The sequence below is a fragment of the Mirounga leonina genome, unplaced genomic scaffold (genome assembly GCF_011800145.1).
Source record: "Mirounga leonina isolate KUSES-001 unplaced genomic scaffold, KU_Mleo_1.0 Mir_94, whole genome shotgun sequence".
Classification (NCBI taxonomy): domain Eukaryota; kingdom Metazoa; phylum Chordata; class Mammalia; order Carnivora; family Phocidae; genus Mirounga; species Mirounga leonina.
Window position 1 is genome coordinate 56433909 of NW_023270855.1, and position 25242 is coordinate 56459150.

At 61.4% G+C, this 25242-nt stretch overlaps 1 protein-coding gene across 4 annotated transcripts in view; it reads right to left on the minus strand.

Moving 5' to 3' along the window:
• Positions 1-223: 223 nt before the first annotated feature.
• NFIC (nuclear factor I C) overlaps positions 224-25242 on the minus strand; it is a 69047-nt gene continuing 44028 nt past the window's right edge. For 2 of the 4 annotated variants that reach the window (XM_034997465.1, XM_034997463.1), the window contains exons 4-11: positions 22883-22957; positions 22019-22142; positions 21280-21404; positions 15053-15178; positions 13197-13381; positions 12388-12535; positions 10344-10429; positions 224-6280 (exon numbers count right to left, since the gene is read on the minus strand). In XM_034997465.1, coding sequence (XP_034853356.1) covers positions 6263-6280; positions 10344-10429; positions 12388-12535; positions 13197-13381; positions 15053-15178; positions 21280-21404; positions 22019-22142; positions 22883-22957 — 887 coding nt within the window. In that variant the 3' untranslated portion in view covers positions 224-6262. The remainder of the gene's footprint in view (positions 6281-10343; positions 10430-12387; positions 12536-13196; positions 13382-15052; positions 15179-21279; positions 21405-22018; positions 22143-22882; positions 22958-25242) is intronic. The other 2 variants (XM_034997466.1, XM_034997467.1) reach the window with 2 other exon arrangements.

Genomic DNA, 25242 nt, shown 5'->3' on the forward strand with positions numbered 1-25242 from the left:
AAGCATCCCCGGGCACTGTGGAGGGCCCCTGGGGGCCACTGGATGGACACAAAGGTCTCAGCCCCTTCCCTTCACTCTGGCACCGAACAACCCACACAGCACAGAAAGGAGGACCCAGGACAGTTAGTGAGAGTCAAAGCATAGCTTGTTTAATTTTTATACATTTTTTTCTTCCTTCTTTTGTCTTTTTTTTTTTTTGCTTTTTATTGAATCTTTTATGGAACCCCCCTTGTTTCATTTTTTTTTCTTTTTTTTTTTTTGCATAGGGAAACAAACAAACAAAATAGTAACAGCCAGAGTCACTTTCTGTAAATGGTACTTAGGTAGGCGCGTCTGCAAAAACCGAAATGACTGCGTAATATACAAGGTTATGACCAGAGTATGCTGTGAGGGGGGGCAGGCGGGCGAGCCGGGCAAGGGAGGAGTCCGGCTGGTCTGCCAGGCGTCCCCCCAGTCCCCGTCCCGGAGGGGAAGGGGGCGGCGGGCAGCAGACCCAGCCTGGACCTTCTCCTGACCTGGGTCACGAGCATGGGGGGTGTGTGCATGGGGTGTGTGTGTGTGTGTGTGTGTGTGTGTGTGAGAGAGAGAGAGAGAGAGAGAGATCCGGTGTGTGGCAAGCAGGAAGCGAGAGACAGAGTAAACTATCCTGGTAATATCAGTAAAATACAAAATGGGGGGGGGGGACCGCAAAAAATATCTTGGAGGGAAAAGAATGAAAACGAAGAGCAACACCACCAAAAAGTTTTTCAAAGAGCGAAAGGAAGGAAGGAAGGAAAGAAAAGGAAAAAGAAAGGAAACTCAGTCAGGTGGGTCTCTGTCCTTCCTCCCTGCGCTATGCGCTCTGTCCCTCAGACTCTCTTGTCTTCCCCCATGTGGGGTCCTGGGGGTGGGAGGGCAGGAAGCTGGGGGCAAAGGCCAGGACCCCCGAATTTGAAGGGACTTTGGTTTTGGAGGCCTGGCTGGGACCCAAGATGGGAGGATGGGGTGTTGATGCATTTGGGGAGTAGATTTTGGGGGTTCCCTCGGGAGGGGGCTGGGACAGCTCCTGTCCCCTTCCCAGGGGTCCCCTTCTAGCCAGGAGGTGTGAGTGGAGGGCTGTGGGGAGGGCAGTAGCTTGGGGGTGCGTGACTTCCTTCCTGTCCGGCCCTGACTCCTGTTGGATCCCACCTCCTCTTTCCTGAGGCCTGGGGGGGGCCCCTGGGGAACAGGGGAGGCGAACCCCAAAGCCACACCAGCAGACGTGTGAGGCACTGCTTGGGAAAGTCTTGTTTTGGTATCGCTGGCAACAAGTCCCACTGGTACGGCTTGGGGTCTGACTCCCTGCCCCGCCTGGGGGGTGGGGGTGGGGGCCAGCGAGGGGACGGGCGGACGGGGGAGGCCGGGTCAGTCCAGAGGTGGGACACTCTCACGTGTCCAGAGGGGCAGGAACGGGGGAAGACGGGGGCATGCGGAGGAAGCTGGATGTGAGGATGCGTCTGCGGGGCCTCTCTACCAACACCCTCCGCGAAGAAGAGTAGAAACCGGGGTCTCAGGGAATCCAGGTCAAAACAAAAAGTAGCCACTGTATAACCTGTATCACGAGGAAAAACTCCAAAATTATATATATTTATACATATATGTGTGTGTGTGTGTGTAGTACAGCCTACACCGGGGGTCAAAGTACCGTGGGAGAAGCCAGAGTGGGGACAGGGTCCTCGGGCCGCAGCGCGCACAGGGCGGGAGCTGCTCCCAGCCCAGGCTCCCGCCTACCCGGCTGCCGGCCCTGCGGACAGACAGAGGGTTCCAGAGCAGAGACGGGGACGTGTGGGGCTGAGGCTGGAATTGTCTGCTGCTTGGGGGGGGTGCAGACACCCCCCGTCTCCTTCGGGGTTCCTCTTGGGTCTGATTGTCTAGCTCAGGGCGGGGGGCGGGGGTCTGGGTTCAGAACTCGGCAGGAGCCTGGGTGGCGGACCCAGGCCTGGGCGCCCCCTGACCCCTTCTCCTCAGACAGGGCCGGGTCTCCCGGCCCCTCCGCACCTCATTTTCCACCCTGGTCAGGATCCCATGCTCTCGTCCCAGAGAGGCGTGAGGACAACTTGCATATATCTGGGAGGCCTCTCTGTTCTGTTCCACAGCACGGCTGGACCCCAGGGTCAGGTGGGGGGCCTCCCATGGATGGTGGGGGGCAGCAGGCGTGGGAGGGGATGGGGTTTGAGAACATGTTAGTCTCACACATGTAAAAAACAACACAGCGCCCTTGTGCGCCCTGCCCCGTGCCTGGAGTACCAACCTGAACTGCAGAGCTGGCGAAGGGGGGAAGCGGTCTGGGTCCCGGTGTTTCTGCCTTATTCTGCCTGTGGCCTTTCCTGGGGGGGGCGGGGGGGGGACACACAGGCCCAAGACGGCACCACCTACTCAGCGGGGCACACAGCTGGGGGCAGGCTGCAGAGGGACAACGTGGTCCCCATGAAGCCCTTGGGGAGGTGTCCCAGGCAGGACGCTCCCCCCCTCCCAGGTGTCTGCTCCCCAATTCTGGGGGGAAGAGAATAAAACCCAGAAATCTGCCGCATGAAACGTGACACGCAGGGCCTTGAGCTCTCGGACCAAAGGACAGTTCTTAGGGGCGGCCACTGACAGCGGGACCTGGCCCCCGGGACTTGCGGAGGCGTCTTTTTAAAAGAAGACATGGGATGAGTGTGTGATGGTGGATGGAAGCCAGGCTGCCCACGGGGCCCCTCCCTGCTCTGGGGGGCGACCATCTGCCCGCTGTGTCCCCACAGGAGATGCATGGGGGACAGGAGCTGGATGGACCCAGCCCTCGGACACCCCACTAACCAGCTGCTACTGTCTCAGCTTTGGTCGAGTAAAAAGCAAAGGAAATTGGAAGAAAAAAAAAAAAACCCAACAACAACAAAGAAAGGAAAAAACAGAAAGGAAGCAAAAGATAAGAGGACAGACGTGAAATCAAGGACAAGACAACAGGTCGGGCAGCCACCAGACGGAGGCCCATGCATGCCCAGGGGCCAAACCCTGCGCCCGCGGGCCCCTGGCTGGGCCTGCGGTGGCTGAGCTAGGTCTATAGGGACAGACAGACAGATATTGCATATATTGGGTTTGGCTTCTGTTTTCTGTTTGTTTCATCCCAGATAACCGCCCCCCCCCCAGTCACAGCTGGAAGACAGAAGTGGGTGCTGGGGGCAGGGAGGGGGCAGGAGGGGAGTGCCGCCCCAGGCCGGTCTCCAAGGAGGGGGGGGTGCCCGGCGAGTCCTTTGGCAAGAAGGAAGGGGGGGTCTGGGGAAAGGAGGGGAGCCTGGGGGGCGGCAATGTGACCCTGAGCCAGGGGGAGGCCAGCCTGCAGGAAAGGTGGCATGGGGGAGTCTGGCTGGAGGCAGGATGGCCACCCCGTGGGGCCAGGGCTCACCCCTGAGGTCTGTCCGCTGCTGTGGGCGGGGGCCTCGGAAGGGACTCCTCTGGAGCCCAGCGGTGGGGCTGGGGATGGCAGAGCACCAGGGCAGAGCACCCCCACTGCAGCAGAGCTGTGGACAGAGCTGGGGGTGGGGGGCAGACCATGGGCGACTGTTCTGTGGATTGCTTTTCTAAGCGTGGGAGTTTCCTTTTTTTTTTTTTTTAATTCTTATTTTTTTTTTACAAATAGAATACATCCCTCTTCAATTTTTATTTTTTATTTCATGTCATTGTTTTGTCTTCTTGTTTTTTTTTTTAACTACACGAGCAGTGCATGCAGCTATCTGTGTGCGCTGATATTGTTTAAAGGTAATACTTATTTTTGGAAGGCAAGGCACATCATGTGGTAGAAAATTTCGTGCAAATTAGGAAACATGGAGTTTTTTTAAGGTTTTTTTTTTTGTATCTTTTTTTTTTTTTTTTAAAGAGGAGGGGATAGTGTCAGAGGGCTGGGGGAGGGCTGGGGGAGGGAGATAGAGCCAGGGGTAATTTGCCATGCAGTATCAGCCGCGCGAGCTGACATCAGGAGCCAGGTCACAGGAATCCCCGACTAAGCACCATGCAAAGTTAGGTAGCTGGGGGCCGCCAGGTGCCCCTCCCCTACCCCGCCTACCCGCACCCTAAGGTTCCCGGCTAAGAAGCTTCCGGATACCCCAACTGCACGACCCACCCCCTCCTGCCCTCCCGGAGAGCGGCCCATGCTTTGGTCCCCAACAGCCACCCAGTGGAGGGGGCCCTGGGGACAGATGGACGGACCAAGGGTTCTTGAATGCCTCTGGACAATGGGAGGGGGGTTGGTGGGGAAGGGTCTTTCTCTTATGGTTGAGTTTGCCAAGCCCCTTGGGCTGGTTTGGGAGGAAAGTCCAGTTTCTGGGGAGGTGGGAGGAGGCTGGCCAGGCCTGGGGTACTGGGAGAGGGCCAGGAGGGCCAGGCTGGGAGCAGATGAGGCGGAGGCCCAGCCCAGGGCGATGGCTTTGGCCCAGGCCAGGGGGTGGGGAGTCTTGGTGGGGAAGGTCTTCCCCAGGGCCAGGCATGGAGGAGGCCGGCTGGGACTCAGATGGATGGGATGGGAGGGGATCCCCCCTCCCAGGCCCCCCACCCAAGATAGCCATCCTGGGGTGGGGGTGGGGATGGGGCCAGGGAGCCGGGGTTGGGGGGCACCCGGTGTCCCCAGCTTAGTGTTTTTGGAGCGGCTCAACGGAAAACGTTTAGCAGATGGGAGGTCCCCCACATGCCCACAGGGGACCCCCCAGGCGCTGACCCCACCCTCCCCCGGCCAGAACCCCCCAACCCCATCCAGGCTTATACGGACTGCAGTTGCCCGGCCTTCTTTCCTTGTGGGGGCCCAGCTGTGATGCACCTGCCCGGCTGTGCCCCACTTCGGCGGGGGAAGATGAAAGTGCAAACCGTGGTCCCCCTTTGGGCTGGGAGGCACCAGGGAGGGGGTGTCGCTCCAGGATGTAAGGCACTGGCAGAGGAGGCGAGGGAGGGCCTGCTGGCTTCCCCAGACCCCACCCCCGTGCCCGAGCGCAGCAGGGCTTGAGGGATGCCCAGCTCTGCCCCTTGGGCCAACTGTAGGGGGGGGGTCCCATCTCTCCAGCTCTGAGGGGAGCACAGCAATGAGGGTCAGCGACTGGAGGTGGCCGGGTTGGGGGAGGGAATGGAAGGGGCCCGCGGCCACTTCCCATTCCAGCTGGACAAAGGGGGGCGGGTGGTGGGAATCAGGCACTTAAACCACTCGCTCTCACCTCCCACCTCCATGGGCTAAGCGGGGGGGGCCTCCCCTCCCAGGGCTCGGGTGGATGGAGGCTCCGGACAGGGTGTCCCCTCCTGGGGAGCTCTGAGTCCCTCCACTCCCCCCAGCCCCTTCCTCGGAAAGTGCATTTCTTACAGTGTGTGCAACGTGGGTCCCTCCCCTGGGGGGTGTGGAGCAGGGCCAGCGGGGTGCGGGGTGGGGTGGCCTCCTATGCCGCGGGGTGGAGCTGGGGGTCAATTGCATAGAGACTTCTCCCCCCAAGCAGGGCAGGCATGGGGCTGTAAGACCAAGTCCCGAGCAAGCCCGGCCGAGCGCGCACGCACATGTGGGGCAGGCGGAGGTCCCACGGCAGCAGGATGCTCCTGACAAAGTTCCTGCCACGCATCCCAGTCCCCTGGCGACACCCAGGGTCTCCCCACAACCCTCTTCTGCCCTTGTCGCTGCCCTGCCCGCCTGGGCCTCCACTGCCCGCCGCTGGGGTCCTTGCCGGCCCCCCCCCCCCAGCGTCCCCACAGCGCCCGCCTCCCCACTCGGCAGACGCGGTGGCGGAGGCCTGGCTGACATCCCGGCAGTGGGGACCCGGGGAGAGGTGGCCGTGCCGGGTGTCCCGCCCCACGGGGCCTGGGCAGGGGCACCGGGCCGCGCTCACCTGGTCCTGGGCGGAGGCGGGAGCGGGCGCCTGCCCTTGGAGGCGGAGATGAGTCCCTGCGGAGGGCGCCCTGCGCAGGCTGCGTGTGAGCGGTGGCAGGGCCTGGCCCTCCGGTCGGGCCGCGGCGTCCGAGAGTTCTGAGGGGCTGCTGTCTTTACCTTTTGTCTTCTCGGATGGGTGGGTTTATTTTCATGGCGGTTTTTTTCTGTTTGTTTTTTCTTTTTGCCTTTTTTTCCTTTTTGCTTGTTTCCCTCCTGTGTATGTGTGTCTGTTCTGTCTTTTCGGCCAGGCTGGGAGTCGGCGGGGTGTTCTCGCTCGCTCTAACTTTCCACTGAAAACGTGGGCCGGGGGCCGACAGTGCGGCCCCCTGGGATTCCCGCGACGAAGGAGCAGGGCGTGGGAAGAAATCTTTCTTATCCCAGATACCAGGACTGGGTGCCCGACAGGGACACATGGAGAGAGGAGAGAGAGAGAGAGAGAAACGGGGGTCAGGCTCCACCATCGACCGCACCGGCCACCACCCACACCCGCCTCCTCGGGGCCCCTGTCCCCCGGCCCCAGACGTGTCATAACCTGCTAGGGGACCCTGCACAAGGCTGCTGGATGAAACGCAGGGTGCCCGGGGACAACTGACTTCTGGAGAAACCACAGGGAAACCCGTATGCCCTGCAACTTCTGGTATATACTTATGCTGAGACAATTTTTTCAAACTTATTTTTATCTCTTGACTATCTGGACTTTAAATCTATCTGAGCATCCTGGAGCTTTTGTTTAGAACCAGATCTCTGCGCCTCGGTGCTCTGAGTCTACAAAGACGGAGAGGATGTGGCTCCGCCCCGGGCTTCCCTCCACACGCGGAGTCGCTATGAAGTGCCACCTTGTCCAAGCACGGCGAGCAGGGCTGTGTGCTTTCGTTTTTTAAACAAACGTTTTCCCATTTAAGGATCCTCCCCTGATTCCCCATGAAGGAGGGACTATGCCCCCCACCACCCCGTTTCAAAACGAAGAAAACATGGGCTCAGAGAAGTCAAGGAATTTGCCTAAGTCCACCGGCGCAGGGGGCCAGAGTGGAATTCCAACTCGGGCCTGCCTGGTTCCAGCCCTTGCTTGGCCCCTGCCCAGGTCTGACCTCTAGCCTGTCCCTTGAGGGGTCACAAGCTCCACTTCCCATAGGGGGACTGGGGCTCAGGCTGAGGGACAGCTCCAGCCTGGGTCTCCGCAGGGAAGCCGCCATACACGCCCTTTCCCTGGAGAATGTGTCCAATCCACCTGCGTGGGGCCAGCCTGGGGACACCCCCTGACTGAGGCTGGAGCAGCGCTGTCCCTCACCCCTGCTGTAAATCAATTGTGCCCCTCCAACCAGGCTGCCCCGTGGGCCATCCCAATGAACTGGCGCCCTGGCTCCCAGCCCCCCACCTCCAGCCAAGTTCAAGTTCATCTTGGCCATTACCTCATGTCTGGTTTCTGTTGGCAACCAGACAGACTCTGGGCGTGACCCTCCCCCATGGTGGCCTCCCCTCGGCCCTTCCTCCTTCCTCCCTCCCAGGCCTCTGGTCCCAGCAACTTAACATCCTCCCCTTCGGCTGAGGGGGAGACTGCCGGGGGTGCCGGGGTCGGGGGGGCGGGCGGTGAGGTCCCGGCTCTGGACTCCCCTGGCCTGGCTGGAGCCATCAGTGTGGCTCTGGCATGTGGCTTAGCCCCTCTGGACCTTGACTTACTCATCTGCTGGATGGGTGTCATGTGTTTCTGGGCAGAAAGGATCCTGGTGTAAAATGCTCGGGCCAGGGGGGAGTTCCATCACATCAGAGAGGGGGCAGAGGTGTATGGGCCCATGGACCCCACTCTGGGGACCAGAGTGATGGATGGCTCAGGACTGGGGGGGATTGATGGGGGAGATGAAGAAGGTAGGTAACTGACCAGGGGGGAGGGACACTGCTGGGGGAGGGGATGCTGACGGGGGAGAGGATATTGGCTGGGGAGGGGCACTGATGTGGCGGAGAGGAAGACAGAAGATGGAAGGGTGTGAGGAGGGGAAGAAGCTGCTGTCGGCTGGGGGGGGTGGAACTGGGGGGCCAGAGGAAAGCAGATCTCCCAGGAATAACGAAGGGGGAAGGCAGAAGTGCTGACTGGGTGAGATGCGAGAGGCCTCTAAGCTCTGAGCCCTTCGGATGGGGGCTCCAGGAGGGGGGGAGCAGGGTCTGCAGGGAGCAGCGAGGGGGCGCCTGACCCACTAGGGAACTGGGGCCAGCGGTCCCGCTGACACAGCGCTGCCAGGGGCTCCCCCAGAGCGGCCCTCCCTATTCACCCAGATTGGGGCCTCACCGCTCCCACAGCCCAGGCCCCCTTGGGAGCCTCTCACCAACCTGGCATCTCCCTTCCATGTCCCACGTCCCCCAGCAACACCAGCCCCAGAAAGCTCTTTCTCATTCCCAGATCTGGCTGTGCCCCTCCCCCCCCCACTCAAAACCCTTCCATGGCTCCCCATGGCCCCCAGGACAAAGCCCACATTCAACTGTTTGTCCAGCATCTCCAGCCTCTGTCAGTGCCGAGCCCCCTACCTGGGCACCCCTGCCCTGCTCCTCTGCTGGCCAGCCTTTGTACCAGCCCCAGCCCCTTCCTACCCAGGCAGGGGGCTGGGGGCCCCCTCCCCAAGGTTCCTCCACACCAGCTGGGGCCCACTGGCCAAGAGGGGGCCATGAGAAGCATGTAGAACCAGAGTATGCCCTGGCCTGCCTCGGTTTCCTTCCTCTTCCAGGACGTCTACTGGGGAGAGGGACCCCCATGTAGAGGTTGATAATGCAGAGGTGAGGCAGGGGGCTGGGGGCCTGGAGAAGAGTTAAGCAGGCAAGGCCTCCTACTGGTCACCGTGTATTATCTTCGGTTTCTGAAGCAGTTAGGACATTCCCAGCCTCCCCCTGGGGTGGGATATGGGGTGGGGGCAGGAGAGGAAATGCAAGGCTCCAGAGCACTGGGGAGTGGGAGTATCCATGCTGGGACTGACAGAGGGTGGCCACGGGGTACCCAAAACCCAAAGAAGGGAGTCCTGGAGTTTCCCCAGCTTGCTGGGGTACCCTGACCAAGCGATTCCTGTCTGGATCCCGGCTGGAGCTTTGCAAGGCAGAACGCTTAGTATTTGGGGTTTGCAAGGGTATGTGGGGCAGTCTCTTTGCCTTAGGGTGCCCTTTCTAGATAAAACTGGTCCCTGAAGGAACGCTCCCTGGGAGGTGTGTGAGGCCAGAAGACGAGAGGGAGGTTCAGAGTGGGTAAAGCAGAGCCAGGTGTGAGCCCTGGCCTCCTGGCCCCAGCACTCACTGCTGAGGCCCGGGCAGGGAGGGAGGGCAACGGCCTCCCCATGGCCCCTGCGAGCCAGCAGCAACCAGATCTGCCCAGGAGGGTCCCCAGCTGATTCTGGTCTTAGCTGAGGATGAAGGGGATGCAGCCACCTCTCCAGCTCCTCCTCAATCCCTGCCCACGCCCTGCTGCAGGAAACCCTCCCCCAGCTACTGGAGGGACCACATGTGGCCCCGGGTCCCACAAATGCCCATGCTCTGTGGCTCTGGCAATCTGGAGATGCTGGGGAGCCCCGGGCTGCTCTCTCTGCACATCTGGGCCCTGGAGGGCCTGCAGTGCCTGGCACTGCCCTCGGGCTGTTTGACAACCTATAACCCCCTCCCCAAGACATACTGGGGAGCGGGGGCTCCAGGGTCCAGCCCCCACCTGCCAACACACTCCCAGCCAGCATGCGGCACAGACTCAGACCCCAACCCTGCTTGGGAAGCTGAGAGCTACGAGTCTTAGTTCTGGACCCATCGGGGCTCTGCCCTCCACTGCTGCTCAGCCTCAGGCAACTCGCTCCTCCTCTCTGAGCCTCCCGGTCTGGTCCCCAGCCCTTCCCCCTCTCCCGCCCGCAGTTTTGCCGACTCCGCCTCCGCGGCTCCCCTCTCCACATCTCGGACTGCAGCCTGGGGTGGGGGTGCATGGGCTCTGCTGGGAGGCCCCACCCCCGGCCATGGGCTGCCTCCGTTTCCCCAGCTGCCGCTGGAGTCCTAGAGTCCACGGCCACCCTCTGTCTCCTTTTCGTGCTCCCTCTGGCCAGCAGCATGGAAGGGGACAAAGGCTGGGGGTCGCAAGCTTGGGCTGACGTGCTGTGTGATCCTGGGCAAATCCCCTCGCCTCTGCGGGCCTCAGTCTTCCCATCTGTACAAATGGGCCCGGGGTGGTAACAGCCCCGGCCTCGCAGCAGCTCTGTCGTGAGTGTCTCCCGCTGGGAAGCGGCAAGCAGGGTCGGGGGCCGTACCACGTCCCCGGGCGCGGGCTCGAGGCCCTGGAAGGGTACGGGAAGCTGGCCCCCCTGCCACGCACGGTGGCCACCGTGCAGGGGTGCAGCTGGAGGGATGGCATGGGACCAGCAGGCCGGCCTCTCCCTGCGCACCCAGGCGGGGCCCTTTGCCCTGCCCCTCCCTGCCCCCCACCAGCCGGCCTCTCGGCCCCTACCTGTGCCTGATAAATGCCCGCTGGATCCCTTGGTCCTAATCCCACAAAGGAACGGTTTGCAGGGGACGTGCCGGGCGTAGAGTAGGCTGCGGGGAGGAGAGAGACCGAGAGCCCGTTAGCGAAGGGGGCTGTGCGGGAGCACCCAGAGAGGGTGGCCGCTGCCCAGGGTCACACAGCCGGGCCTTCGCACCCAGCACCCGGCGCCTCCAAGCTTGCTGCCCTCCCCAGCCGATCCGGGCACCCCGGGAAGCCCACAGTGTCGGGCCCTGGGGTCACACTGGCAGGGCACCTGCTGCGATGGAAGGCACAAGATGAAAGATTCATCATCAGAAACCGCCCGTGAATTATTCAGGGTGCTTCGCTGCCTACTCCAGCCGCTCCCATGGCCTGCATCCCGCGCGTGGCGCCATGAATTATGGAGGGCGCTTTATTTATTAATCTTCCTCTTGGAGACTGTGCAGGGAAGGCCAGGTGTTTGCAGACACACGCATGCACGCACACATTTATATTTACGTTTACATTTAGAGTTAGATTTTCATCCCAATTACGTTTTGTTGGCAAGTAAGTAATTCGCAGCCCAGGGCTGCCAGGGAGCTTGGGGGCCTCAGCCAGGCCGTGCCCGGGGTGGCGGGAGGGTCCCTGCGTCCCTGCGTGGGATCGGCCAGGCTGGGGTAAGTGGGGGGCGTGGGGGTCGGGGGTCCTGGCGGGAGGAGGGGGGCAGGCTGCACAGGCCGTTAAAACCAGGTGCAGGAGGAGAGGGAATTCCCGGGCCCGTGGACCTGCAGAGGCCTCCATCTAGCAAACGTGAGGACTACTCCCATTTTACAGACGAGAGAGCGAGTGGAGCAGGGGGTACCCTGCCCAGCGTATTTACTATCTACTCTCTACTCCGTGCCTGGCATGGAGCTTAATGTTCTCCCTGATCTAGCTCCTCCCCTCGCTCCCCACCACCCTAGACTGGGCCCTCTGTGACCGTCCCATTTTATGGCTGAGAAAACGGGCAGCTCAGAGAGCAAGAGCATTTCCCACGGGGAGTGAGCCGCGGAGACAGGATTCAAACCCAGCGCCCCGCACTGCCTCTGGCATTCAGAGAAAGCCCGTCTGCTCATACAGCTGCCCCAGGTCCGGGCCGGCCCTGGACGGCGGGGGTGGGGGCAGAGCTGCAGGGAAGGGGGCGAGCTGCTGGCCCCCCTGCTCAGGTGTGGTGACACAGATGCTCAGAGTGTGAGGGGCAGACTGAGAGGTCTGGGGTCTCTGAGATCATCTGCTCAGGGCAGTGACTGAGATGGCCTCGGGGGACGCCCAGAGGCCGGCGGCCCAGAGTGAGGCGGCCTGGAGGAGGGTGGATGGCCCACCGGAGCCCGCACTGGGGTCCAGGGAGGGACTGGGTGCAGAGCCACTGCCAATGGGGGTGGACCCCAGGACTGGGGGAAGTGTGAGGGGCCAGCGAGTGGTCATCTGGAACCACATCCAGAGGGTGGAAAGTTCTAGAAGGTGAGGCAATCAACTCAAGGCCTTCTAGGATCAGGTGGGCAGGTGGAGACTGTCTCATCTAAAGGTGTGGCCCAGCCTGGGTCACCAGTAGGAACGGAGCCCACTGTGGCTGCTTTTTTTTTTTTTACCAAGAGCCCAGAACTCTGACATTTTCACGTAAACTGTCCTGACTCTAAGACAACAAGAAATTATTATTTTCCACCAACAAAAGGCACCTGGGGGCTGCGTCTGCCCCTGGGGCCACCGGTTTGAGATCTTCACCTACCGCCTCCTGCTCATTGCACGGAGGAGGGCTGAGAGGCCAGGAGCGGGCACGCAGGGACCCCAGACGCCCCCCTGGCCCTCTCCTGCCACTCCCTAAGGCTGCCTTGGCCCCACGTGGGCCCGACCACATGGCCCCCCGGGCCTCTACCTGGGGACCCACCAAACTCACCGGGACCCGGCAGGCCAGGCCCAAGCCCCTGACCCCAGCAGTCGGGGAGGGGAGGGGAGGGGAGGGGGCCCCTCAGGGACGCCCGCCCTGCCACGGCACCGCTTCCCGAGTGCTTACAGGGCGAGGTCGGCGACGTGCTTCCTCCCTCGGAGGTGGGTTTGGTGGCGGGGGGGAGCGCCAGCCGCGGCAGCCCAGGGGGCGGGGGTGCCAGCATCTGAGCAGAAAGGCAGTGACTGGACATTTTGAGCTGACCACTTCCATTTAACTGGGAGGAACAGAGAGACAGGTGGTTAAGGCGGCGGGCGCCCCCTCTGCCTCGGGCGGCCGTCGGCGGCCCTGCCGGGGGAGGGCCGGGCTTGGCGTGACCAGGCGAGTTTGGTGGGTGCCGCTGCCGCCCCCTCGCCTGACCCCGCAGGCCTCCAGAAGCATCCCGGGACCCTGCGTCTCCTCCTCAAGCCACTCTTTACCCGTCTGCTCCTTCCACGAGACGCCACCTCACCCTGAACAACATCCGAACCCACGGGGGCTGTACGCTCACCTTGTCCACTACAAGGACGAGTTCGTCCACCACCTCGCCCACAGCTCCGAAATGCAAAAGGCTCTGAACACTGAAAGCTTCTGTGGAGGTTTGGCAAAGGTGGGCTTGTGCTGAGGCCCCAGGACCATGTGTGAATCTGGGTAAACTGTCTGCTGTCAACTCCAACACCCGGAAAAGCCTTCACTCTGACCTGGCCCGGCTCCGGGCACTTCAGAAGAGGGAACGCGGCCCTGCCATCCACGAAACCATTTCAAACAGAGGCTGCCTGGCGGAGGGCTGCCCGGGACGGCCGTGTGATGTGCCAGGCCCCCCGGGGAGGTCCCCTGGAGCCATGTGTGGGCAGACGGCCCTGTGGGGCAGAGGGGAGGCCCAAGCCCCCCAAACTCACCGGTCCAGGCTGCTGGCTGGCTGGGTCACAGGCCAGCGACACGAGATCTTTGAGCGGGTCCTGGGGGTTGAGGTGAGGTGGGTAGCGGATGGCTGTGTGCGGGAAGTAGGTGGAGGCCGTCTGGGGCAGGATGGAGGTCGTGGGGAAGTGTAGGGCTGAGGATGGGTGCGGGCTCCGGGCGATCCCTGTGGAGACCAGGAGGGGTAGTCAGCGGAGGCTCTGGCTGGGGGCATGGTCTCCCAGTGACTGGGTCTGTGGGTGCAGGTCCCAGTGACAGAGCAAAACCCAGCCCTATACACGCCCAAGTTCAAGGACGTCTACCATAAGCCCACGGGGGGTGGCATCACCTCCCCCCTTTTTTTTTTAAGTAGGCTCTACACCCAGCATGGAGCCGAATGGAGGGCTTGAACTCACGACCCTGAGATCAAGACCTGAGCTGAGATCAAGAGTTGGATGCTGAACCGAAGGAGTCCCCCAGGTGCCCCGGTTTCGTCTGGTTTTGAAACAGGATGACATGATGGCTCTCTGAGGTTATGTCCCCCGCCCCAGACCACACAGCAAGCAGGTGGCAGACCCAGGGGAAGGTCTGGCCCCACAGCCCAGAGCCCAACCCAAGGCTCGGCTAGCTCTTTCCGCAGACGGTTCACTGGTTTCTAGCACATTCTCTGTGCAACCACCACGACGATTTCTTTTAGGACATTGCCATCATCCCAAAAAGCAGCCCCGCCCCCATCAGCCGTTACCCTCCCACCCCCTCCCCGTCCGGCCCCCACGAGCCCCCTTCCCGTCCGTGGATGAGCCTGTTCCGGACGTGTCACCCACGTGGACTCACACCCCGTGTGGCTTCTGTGTCTGGTTCCCTCCCTGAGCGTCGTGGGCTTGGGGTCCGTCCCGTGTGGGCACCTCACTCCCGTTCACAGGTGAGTAATGTGCCCGCGTAGTACTTACTTTTTTTTTTTTTTTTCTAAACAATCCAATGACTTTTTGTATATTCACGCCGTCATTCTAGAACATTTCCACCACCCCCAAAGGCAGCCCTGCTTCTATCATGGCTCAGTCCCCCCGTCCTCTCTCCAGCTCCTGGCCAAACAGTACGTACTTCTGGCTTCTCAGGCCCTAGGTTCTCCTGTAGCTACTGGACCTGCCCACTGCAGCCCGAGAGCTGCCACAGACGACGTGTCAACGGGTGGACGAGGCCACGCAGCCGTGGAACCTTATTTACAGTGGCAGCCGGGGCCTGGTCTGCTGCCTCGTGGTCTAAACCACGGCACCATGCTGGTTTTTACCTGCCTCCCTGTATGTGTGTCTGCCCTGTGCAGAGCTAAAGTGTTATCATCCTAACAACGGGCTCCCCGGAGATGTTCAAGCCCTTGATTTAGCTCGTTCGGTCCTAAACGCAGTCCCGGGGTGGGGTGGGGAATGTTTATGAGCCCCAACTGCCAGGTGAGCAAACACAGAACCAGGGGCACTGTGCCCAGCTCAGCGCACACCCACTGGCTGCTTGAGTGGGTCTCCCTCCTGTTCACGTGGCACCCCTGTATCACCCGGGTGGCCTTACGTGTGTCCACCCCCTTTGGGGACCTCCCAACCCTGCGGGGGCTGAGTGTGAGATAAGGCGAGCAGGTTGAGGGACAAGCCCAGACTGTACCTCCTTCCTGTACAGAAGGGGACACCGAGGCCCAAGAGACAGAGTCAGGGCCAGGCGCTCTGTACCACGACACCTGCAGGTTCTCTCGCCTGGCCGGGAGGCCACGGTGACAGGACTCATGGTCAGATGGCCTGGGGGACGTCCCTGGCCGAGGGGGGCCTGGTCAGAGGGCCCAGCTGCCCTCCCTGCCCGGGGCCCCCGTGCTCACCGCTGTGCACGGCAATGACAGGCCGGTGGTGCTGTGTGAAGCTGGAGAGGCGAGGTGAGTCCTGGGGAGACGGGCTGTGGAACGGAGACTTGTCCATCTCGGTCTTCTTCACCGGGGACGAGATGCCTGCGTGGGAGGAGCCAGAGGGTCACAGGGCTGTAGGCATCAGATCCTGGCCCTTCCTTCTTCCAGCACCCCGGGGCCGAGGGCCTGGGAGCCCACTGTCCGCGGTGGGGCTGCACGCTGGGGCTCCGAGCACAGAGAATTGGGGCTCTGAGCACAGAGAGGGGCCGCACGGGGTCATGTGGCCCATGGAACGAGGAGCCTGGTGCCCACAGAGGCCCCTGGGCGTCACAGCCTGGCCCCCGCCTTCTCTCCTTCCAGACACAGGTCCGCTCGGGGCTGCCTTAGGCCCCGGGGGCCGCCAGGCTCTGGAGAGAAGGCCGCAGGGTCCCTTCAAAAGCCCCATCGGGCAGAGGTGAGCTGGCAGGACACAGACAAGGCCCTGAGTGGCTCTGCGCGTGCAGACCTCATCCTCACCGGGGTGAGGAACAGAATCTTCCCTATGGGGCCATCGTGAGGATAAAGGGAGACAGAAGACTACAGCTGCTAGACCAGGGCCCGGCACCTGCCTGACCTGCGGCAATCCTGAGCAGAGGGGCCTCACCACCTCCCCAGCTGCCTGGGGCACCCCTGGCCCTCCGGTACCCTGACAGCCTCCAGCTCAGCCCCCGGCACCTCCCTCCATGAATGACGTGTACATCGGGCCCGCGGAGACTCTGCAGAGACCGTGGCACAAGTGTCCCAACTGTCCCGATGGGGGCAGACCACGCCTCTGCTGGGCACACGGGGGCCCTTCAGAAATAGGCGAGCCCCCTGCACCCTCCATCTGGCACCCCCACCCCTGCCGTCCCCCAGATGTGCGGGAAGAGAGTGACAAGTGCAGAGTTCCGGGTCCGGCTCCACCCCGGCGACCAGAATCTCAGGGATGTGGGGCCTGCAGATGGATATGCTTAGAAATTATTTTAAAAATATAATTTAGAGGGCGCCTGGGTGGCTCAGATGGTTGAGCGTCTGCCTTCGGCTCGGGTCATGATCCCAGGGTCCTGGGATCGAGTCCCGCATCGGGCTCTCTGCTCAGCGGGGAGCCTGCTTCTCCCTCTGCCTCTCTCTCTGTCTCTTATGAATAAATAAATAAATCTTTAAAAAATATATATATAATTTAGAGTGACACACACCTACTGAGACTCAGAGTGGATTCAGACATGGTGAGGGGTGTGCCTTCCCTCCCACCCAGCACCGCTGACGTCAGGGCAGGTCATTCCCCTGGGGGGGGGCATCCTGCACGCTGTAGGCCGAGCAGCATCCTTGCCATGCCCCACCCCCATGCCAGGAGCCCCCCGGGCCACAACCACAGAGGTCCCTGGGCAGAGTCGCCCTGGTGAGAGCCGCTCCCTCCTGAGGCTTCCTGTCATGGTTTCTGGGGTCTCCTGTCGCGCGTGCCCCGTGATGGGGGGGCGTGTTCCCTCAGCCACGCTGCTGGGTCCTGCTTCCCGTGGTCCCTCTGCTGGCCTCGGTGAACCAGATCTGGGAACCAGCCCCCCATGGCCATTAGGGCAGTCAGCTGGTTCTGCTGTTACAACCCTGGTCGCCAGCCCTGAACACACGCGGTGTGAGTGAGTGAGTCCTGGGAGCTGGGTCAGCGGGTCCTGGCAGCCAAGCTTTCCCAGGGAACAGGAGGGGCTGATGGGACAGGGGTGGTCAGCAGGGAGGCAGCCGGCCCTGGGGGCTGTGTGTGTGTGTGTTTGTGTGTGTGTGCTTGCGCGAGTGCAGGATCCCTGCTGCCATGGGGCTGCGGTGGGAACGAGGGAACGAGGTTAGGGCCAGGAGACGCTCACTTAGGAGGATTTCCTAGAACAGCCTGTCCTGGATGGCAGTAGCCTGGTTGGACCCTGCCCCCCAGCGCATCTCTACAGGCCCTTCTAGAGCTTCCTGAGATGGGGCCTGGGGGAACCAGGGCAGGCGGGAGGGAGGGGGGAGCCTGACCCCAGGCCCTGCAAGAAAGAATAGCCCTCCGTGCTGCTGGGCAGGCCCCCGGAGGCCCTGAGTGTGAATTCCCACATCCGGGCATCCCTCAGTGGTTCAGCAGACTTGCCTGCAATGCCCCTGAGTAGCTGCCGTCCGGTTAGGACGCTGCTGGTATGGCCTCCACCCCTGGGTCCGAGCAGGCATCTTGCTGCTCAACACGTCTACCTGTATTCCCATCCGGGCGCCCGGTCTGTGTCCCGTCTGAGAAGGGCTACCTTTACGGAGCACACAAGCCTGCAGCCCCCCCTTCGCGTCCCCCGCCTCCCCGCTCCGTCTGGCACCTGTCTAAGCACATCCTCCACCAAGTGGACCCACCTGCATGTGCATCCGCTTGCTCAACACACAAGCCCGTCCCAGCTCCACTGTCTGGGGCTCCCTGGCCCCAGTGGGCGCGCGCGAGGGCTGGCCCCCTGCGGTGTGTGCAGGCGGAGTGATGGGTGGGGGCGTGCCGCTCTGCCAAGACCAGCCATCATCTGGTGAGCCTGCATGATGCAGGGCACGTGGGGCCCAGTGGCTCTCCGCGGGGGCGTGCGGGGCACTGTGGGGATGTACTGCCTCCCTGGCCCCACCACCTCGGTGCTGGGAGCCCCTCCCCAGAGCGGTGACAACCTGGATTTCCTGCCTGGAGTCCCCTGGGGGCAGAGCGGCCCGGGTGAGGGCCCTCTGCAAGGTCGTGGGCAGGCACGCAGCTGCCCTGCGCAGGGCTTACAGGAGTCACCCCCACATGTGGACACTGGCGCCTGATGGGAGGTCACAGGCTGGAGGCCACGGAGCAGAGAACTGGTGGGGCTGACTCTTACCACCGCACCTCCACCGGCCACGCTCTGCACCCCTCCTGCCCGCCCCCGAGTTCCACAGAGGTGGACAAAGCCCCCCTGACACGTGACAGAGAGAAGGGAGCCGCCTGCTTCACCCTGGATCAAAACTGCATGTGGGGGGGCCTACACGCCCTGCTGGAGGGCCCCAGGAGCAGCAAGAACCAAGCAGTCTGGCAGCCGAGCAGAGGGTGCCCCTTTCTGGCCCCCATGGGTGGGTAATCAGGGAAGGCCTCGGGAGGGGGTGGCCAGGAGGAGAAAAGGCACTCCTACCTGGGCATAGAGAGGGCAAAGGCCTGAGAGGTGTGGATGTGGGAATGCTGCCTGGGTGGGGCTGACACGACCCCCCCCAGGTAAGAGATGCTGGGGTTGCGGGGCTGTTAGCTGAGCACTGCCCTTGTGGCCAGAGCAGAGGAAGGGAAGAGTGCTCTAATCAGCTTAGCCCCCTTAATGAGCAGCTAATTGGGGGCCGTCTAGACAGGAAGCTGGAGGAAGCCAGGAGGAGGAGAAAGTGGGGGAGGGGGGAGGAGATGGGAGGGGGAGGAGAGGGAGGAGGGGCAAAGGCGGAGGAGGGAGGAGAGAAAGGAGGAGAAGGGGAGAGGGAGGGGCAGAAGGGGGAGGGGAGGAGGAGGAAGAGGAAGAGGAGAGGGGAGGAGATGAATCCATCTTCCCACTAGGCTGGGAGCTCCTGCGGGGCCCAGACAGGCCACACAGTGGGGGTCACAGCGGGGATGGGGGGTGGGGGTTATACCGAGGGTCCCGCAGGAGGGAGCGAGTTTGCCATCACCCAAGGCAACCAACAGAGGCTGGAGGGGACAGATCCCCTCTGACATTCCCCTGCGACCCGCGATTCCCCAGCACACAACAGGAGCGGGTGTGGGTTCCTTCCCCTCCCCCACGGCCACCACTTCATGCTCAAGGCAGGAAGTTCAGACCCAGCTCCAGTCCAGTGACTCTCGAGAACATTTCCTTCCTTTTAGTTTTTTTTTTTTCCTTTTTGAGCTTCCTGCATTGAAAGCTACGTTTTTTACGTCCATCCCTTCTCTTTTTCTAATCCATAGACTTGAGGCTATAATTTTTCCTCTCAGGGCTGCTGTGCCTACATCACAGAGGCTGTCCTCACCTCTAGGTAGTACATAGCTTATCCGTAGTCTCGTCAATCACGGAGCCAACGAGGAGTGCTTTCGGCTTCCCAACCAGTAAATTGCAGGGCAGAAGTTAACGGTCTCCCAACACCTGCTCTACCCTTCTTCCTTAGTAGCAGAACCCTTAAATTTGAGACGGGCACATACTTGCCGAAAATAAGACATTTCCCAGAGTCCCTCGGGGCAGAGTGTGGCCACAAGACCAACTCAGGGGCATAGAGATAAGCAGAAGAGGTAAGTGCATCTTCTGAGAATTATTCTTAAAGGGCGAGGACATGCTCATATTTGACCCTTCTTTCCTCCTGGATGGAAAGTAGACATGATGGCTGAAGCTCCAGCAGTTGTCTTGGACCGCGAGGTGGGAAAGAAAACCATATTCACTGGAGCATAAGGCAGGAGCCTAAGTCCTGCACAACATACATGTCCAGGGTTGCCGATGGCTGAACATTTACTTTCGGGAGAAATGTCCTGTCCTTTTGGGTTTTCTGTTTCTCACAATCAAACTTAAAGCTTATTAAATACAGGATTTTTGTAGAGGCAAGGCTGACAGAAATGGGGAATGCACAGAGAGAGCCACAGAGACACTCTGACCCATAAATTAGAGTCTATAATAAATAGATCCTCCCAAAGTTAGGTACCGGCTCCAAAAGCCAACATAGTAGAAGAGGGAGGACCCTTGGGCTCGAATGTACAACCAGATGAGTTAGAGACTGACTCATAGAGATGGGAATTGTATAAAGACACAAACAATGAACTGTGTCCTGGGCACTTATCATGTGCCAGAGAGTTGCTTTAGGCACGTCCTACCATTTCCTCCTTCCAACTCCAGGAGAGAACAGTTAGCTCATCAATCCCATTTGGGACATAAGGAAACTGAGGCTCAGAGAAGTCAAGTCACCTGCCCAAAGTTACACAGTCCATACAGCGAGCCAGTGGCTGAGGTGGATTTCAAACCCCAGTCTCTCTTCCATCTAAACCTGCTCTTAACTGTAATGTTATACTGCTTTCCAGGAATCCTGGAGGTATGACACTCTGTATAGACAGAGTTTTATAGGAAAGCTGGCCCTTGGGGGATGGGGAGGAGGGACAAAGGGGGAGGACACAAGCGAACCACTCCTACGATTTATTGGGGGGGTATTATGTGCCAGGTCTGTTTTAGGGACACCAAATGCATTAACTCACTTAATCCCCAAAACAACCTCAGATGGGTAGTGCATGTATTAACAACCCCATTTTACAGACGAGGAAACTGAGGCTCAGAGAAGTGGGTTCACCAGAGGCTGTATGGGCCGGTGCACCCGAGTCCAGGTTGGCAACCCCTGGCTAATCCGCGGGGTGAGCCCCTGATAAGGGGTAAGGGTCTGGACAGTGTGATGCTTGTGAAATCCGGGGCAGAGATCCCGCTGAAGATCTAAGAGTCAGCAGGGACGCCGTGCCCAGGGTAAGGCAGGCGCGCAGGCCGCCCTGAACACCAGTGCGCGAGCATCCCCGAGGCCGGCCGCTGCGGAGCAGAACCTCGGATTCCTCGGAGGGGAATCGCGGTGGAGACGGGGACCCCAAGGGGGGGGACCTTTGGAGGAGGCCCTTGGGGAGCCAGCGCTGCACAGAAGGGCGCCGATGGACACGGTGCCCCTGCAGGGCAGGAGCCCGATCTGGGGAGGGCCAATGAAGACAGAAGCGCGAGGACACGATCGCCCCGGAAAGGACACCGAGGGAAAAGCGACGGGGCTCGGAGAGAGCTGGACTCACACGCGCGAAGACCCCGCGGGGATGAGAATCCCCCAAGAACACGAGGATCCGGGGGGGGGGGGGCGCCTCTAGATAAGGGTCTGAGGACGACCCGGGAAGAAGCGCCCTGCTGATCAGAAGCGCTGCCGAGTCCATTCGGGAACGCCGCGGGGATGAGGCCTTACCGAGCAGAGGGCAGGAAAGTCGCACGAGGGACAGTCTCCGCTCACCGCGGCCTCAGCGGAACCAAAAAGCTCGGGAACGAGAGCCCGGACTTCCAGCGACGAACCACCCCCGCGACTACAATTCCCAGGAGGCTCCGCGGCTCCAGCCCCGCCCCCGCGGCTCCCGCCCCCTGGGGGCCCGCGCAGTGCCTGCCGGGATATGTAGTCCCACACGCGGTAACCCCACCCCGGCCCGGAGGCCGGCTCCGCCCCCACCGCAGGCCCACCTCCTTCCATGTCTTCAGTCCAGTTGCGGCTGCTACTCGTGGGAGAGCTGGGCGAGGTGTAGTAGTCGCCGCCGGGGCTCGTGTCCACGTCTTCCTCCATCGAGCCCGATTTGTGCCGCTTGCTCCTAAAGAGTGAGGGAGGGAGAGCGCAGGCCGGTTACCACGGAGACGCGAGGGTGTGGGCAGGCTGAGCTAACTTCCGGCCCCTAGCGGGCCGGGCGCGCAGGGTGCTCTCGCGAGACGCGGCGGGAGCCGCGGGCTGGCCGCGTCTCCACCTGCCCGCTGCTCCGATGGGACGCGTGGGGCCGAGGCGCGAGGGGCTCAGCCGAGGGCAGGCGGCAGCCAGCGGGCTGCGCACTAAAACCCCGTGGACCTGGCTAATCACGGGGCCTCCCGGAGCCCCCGGGTAGGACTACGGTCCCATTTTACAGATGGGGAAACCCAGGCAAGCACGGTGTGACCAGCTCAAGGTTGCACAGCGTATCGCAGCAAGAACCAGTGGCCACCCCCTCGTGCACTCTCCAGGGCTGGGCTCACAGGACCCAAGGCTGTGGGAACTCTTACTGGGGTGCCAGGGCTGGGGAGAGCAGCACTCGGGGCTGGGTTTTGAAGGATCAGTAGGAGTTTACCAGGTGGACCTTGAAAGCAGGCATTGCAGGGAGAGGAATGAACCACTGGGGTCAGATGGACGTAGGGGAGGGGTCGTTGAATGCCCCGAGGCGGGGACCAGGGCACGTACCCGCTGGAGGAAGTGCTGGGTAGCGTTCTTCTCATGCCTGTGCTGGCTGGATTCAGGTCGTATGCCAGGTGTCCCTGCAGCTCCCCCAGGGAGAAGTTGGGTCCTGTTCCAGTCACCACGGGGGCTGCGGAGGGCAAGAGCGAGCAGAGTGAGAGAGGGCGCAAGGTCCCGGGGCGCAGTGTGCCCTGGAGGGTGCGGAGAGCCATCTGGGGGCTGGCCAGTCCGAAAGGGAACCCCTTCCCTGATGGGCCTGGTTCCCAATTTGGCTGAAACTGTCCTTGTTCTATGGATCAGAAGACCAAAGCCGGCAAGAAAGCTGGTTCACACTGTGAGGCAGAGCTGGAGGCCAAGCTTGCAAGTGCTCCCTGAAGCCAGGCTCTGCTGATGTGGACAGGGAGGATGACGGTCAGGGTGAACTCCCTGGGGTGGAATTCAGTGGGGGGTGTCAGGGGAGTGGGTCCCCAGCAGGTCCATTAGCAAGGTAAGGGAACAGGAGGCAAAGAGAGGAGGGGGGTGGGGCCCTTTGGGGTCTCCTCCTGGAGGGGTCGGGAGGCCCCAGGAAAGGACACAGGGGCAGAAGGTTTTCCAGCACCCTCCATCCTCCATGTGCAGTCTGTTTCCTGGGGAGGAGCATGTTGCCCTGACCTTGGGTTCTAGGAAGGGCCTGGATGCCGCCCTTCCTAGGGACCTTGGCTTGGTGACAGAGGGGAGCAGGGCAGGGTGATGGGCTCCTCGCCTCTCCCTGAGACCCTTTCTCTCTCAGAGCCTCCCCTCCCAAAGCCCCTTCTCCCTCTCCAGTGCCCCTTCCCTGTGGGAGTCCCTCCCCTCACTGGATCCCAGCACAGGGTGGGCGGGGACACTCACTCCGGGACACTTGGATGAGCTCGGTGACACTGAACACACCGGAGGTGACGAAGCTCTCCTGGAAATCTGTGGTGTCTGGAACAGGGAGAAAATGGGGCTCACTGGGTCTGTTTCCTTCCTCGACACCCTGGGCTACCCACACTCCGGGGGCTGGAGTGGTCACCCTGTCCACCCCCTGCAGCCCTGTGGCAAGATGGAGGTAGAGGCCGGACCCGGGTTCAAGTTCAAATCTCGGCCCTGCTGCCCGGATCTGATCTTGGGCAAGTCACTTCCCATCCCTGAGCCTCCCTGCTCCCTAATCTCGGAAACGGAGGCCACGTACCCTGTCATCTGGGCGGCTGAGAGATATGAATCAACTGCCCAGGAGGGGCTGGCTTGCTTTCTGCGTCACTCCTTACACCATGCAATGCTGCAGCTTCTTATCCTTCCCCCTCCAGACTGGGAGCTCTGTGATGATGGGGTTCTGTGTGCCCAGGTCCCAGTGTCCCTAGTGCCCAGACCAGAGCCTGGCCAACAGCAGCGGCTCAGAACCACAGGCTGAATGGAGGGCCCCCTTGCAGCAGTTAAAATCCCCAGTGTCCCCAGAACCACTCCTCCTAATGTCAGAGGAAGAGAGACCCTTCTCTCTGGTGTGGGGTGGCCGGGACCCATTTTATGGCTTTGGAAACAGGTTGTCTCCGAGACGGCGGGAGCCCTGGCTGACCTCAGACAGCAGGGAGCAGGCCTGCTGTGCCCCCAGGGGCCCACACGGGCAGGATTCACTTGCTCAACAAGCATTTACCAAGTGCCTCTAGTGTCCAGTTCTGAGCCGGGCGCTGCAGACACTGGGAATGAGGCAGGCACAGTGGCTGCCCTCCTGGGACTCACTGTCTGGTGTGGGCAGTGGACATGTGATGTCAATGAGACACAAAACCCTGTACATGAATGCACGTAGGGGCGTGACTTACAACAGCCCAAACTAGAAACAACCCCTCAACAGATGAACGGATACACAAAACGTGGTCCATCCATGCACGGGGGTGTCCCGCGGCCGTGAGCAGGGGCCAGGCGCCCACACGCGCTGCCCCGGGGACGGACCCCAAGCCCACGACGCTCAGAGAGGGAACCAGACACAGAAGGCCACACGGGGTGTGAGTCCACGTGGGTGACACGTCCAGAACAGGCTCATCCACGGACGGGAAGGGGGCTCGTGGGGGCCATGGGCTCGGGGCAGGGATGGGGGTGATGGCTGATGGGGACGGGGTTTCCTTTTGGGGAGAGGGAATGTTCTGGAACTGGATAGAGGTGATGGGGTTGCACACTAACTGTACATTTGATGTTCTGTGAATTTAACCACAATAAAAAAATATTTAAGATCATGAAGTCAAATGCGCCACGTGTCAGGCAGTGGTAGGCAGGCAGGGTTAGGGGAGCCTGCTGGAAAGGTAACCTACTGCACGCAAAGGACCCTCAGAAGGCCTTGCTGTGGGTGACATTTTACCAAGACCTCCAGGTGGGGTGGATAAGAGGAGTGGATGCATTAAAATTTGGAAAACGGCAACAACAGCAAGTGTTGGTTGCTGTGACTGGGGTGATCTTAAACGTGGTGTTTTGCTGCCTCCCTGAGGGCCACAATATTCCCACTGGTGGCCCATGCAAAGGCCCTGGGGCTGGAGGCCAACAGGGTTGGAGTGAAAGGAGCCAGGGAGGGCTGTCAGAGCCGGGTCAGAACCAGCAGGTGGGCAGCGCTAGGCTTTTTGGGGTGGTGAGAGCAGTTCTTCTCCAGGCCCCCAGGGGGCAGCATGGGCCACAGGGAGCTGACCTTGGTGCCCGGTTTCCCCAGCTGTGGGAGATCCAAGCCCCCACCAGTCCAGAAACTCCAGCCTCCCTGGTTATGAGCTTTGTGAACACCATTTACTGTGCAATTATTATATGCCCAGCCCCATGCTGGGGGGCTCTGGGCCACAACATCCCTGGGAGGACAGGGTGATGGCCCCCCCAGTGTCCAGGGGAGGACAGGGTGATGGCCCCCCAGTGTCCAGGGGAAGTGGCCATGGCCATTTCCTGCCACCCAGATGGCCAGCTGGTGTCAGCACGCCCCTCCGCCTTCCCCCCCACCGGGGTTTCCTGTTTGTGCAGCACTCGCCCAGCTCCATCTCCAGGGGACTCCCTGGCGGGTGGGAGGAAGCGCTTTCCCCCCCGCCAGACGCTGGAGCTCCCCATGGGACCAGGCCAAGCGCCGCTGCCCCCGCCTGCCTTGAACATCTGGCTTGGAGGCAGGCGCCTGGAGATCACAGGAGGCCAAGGAGGACTCAGGGTCACAGACGGCCAGTGGTGAGCAGCCTGAGGGCCTGTGAACCTCCTGGAACCATCCGGCCTCC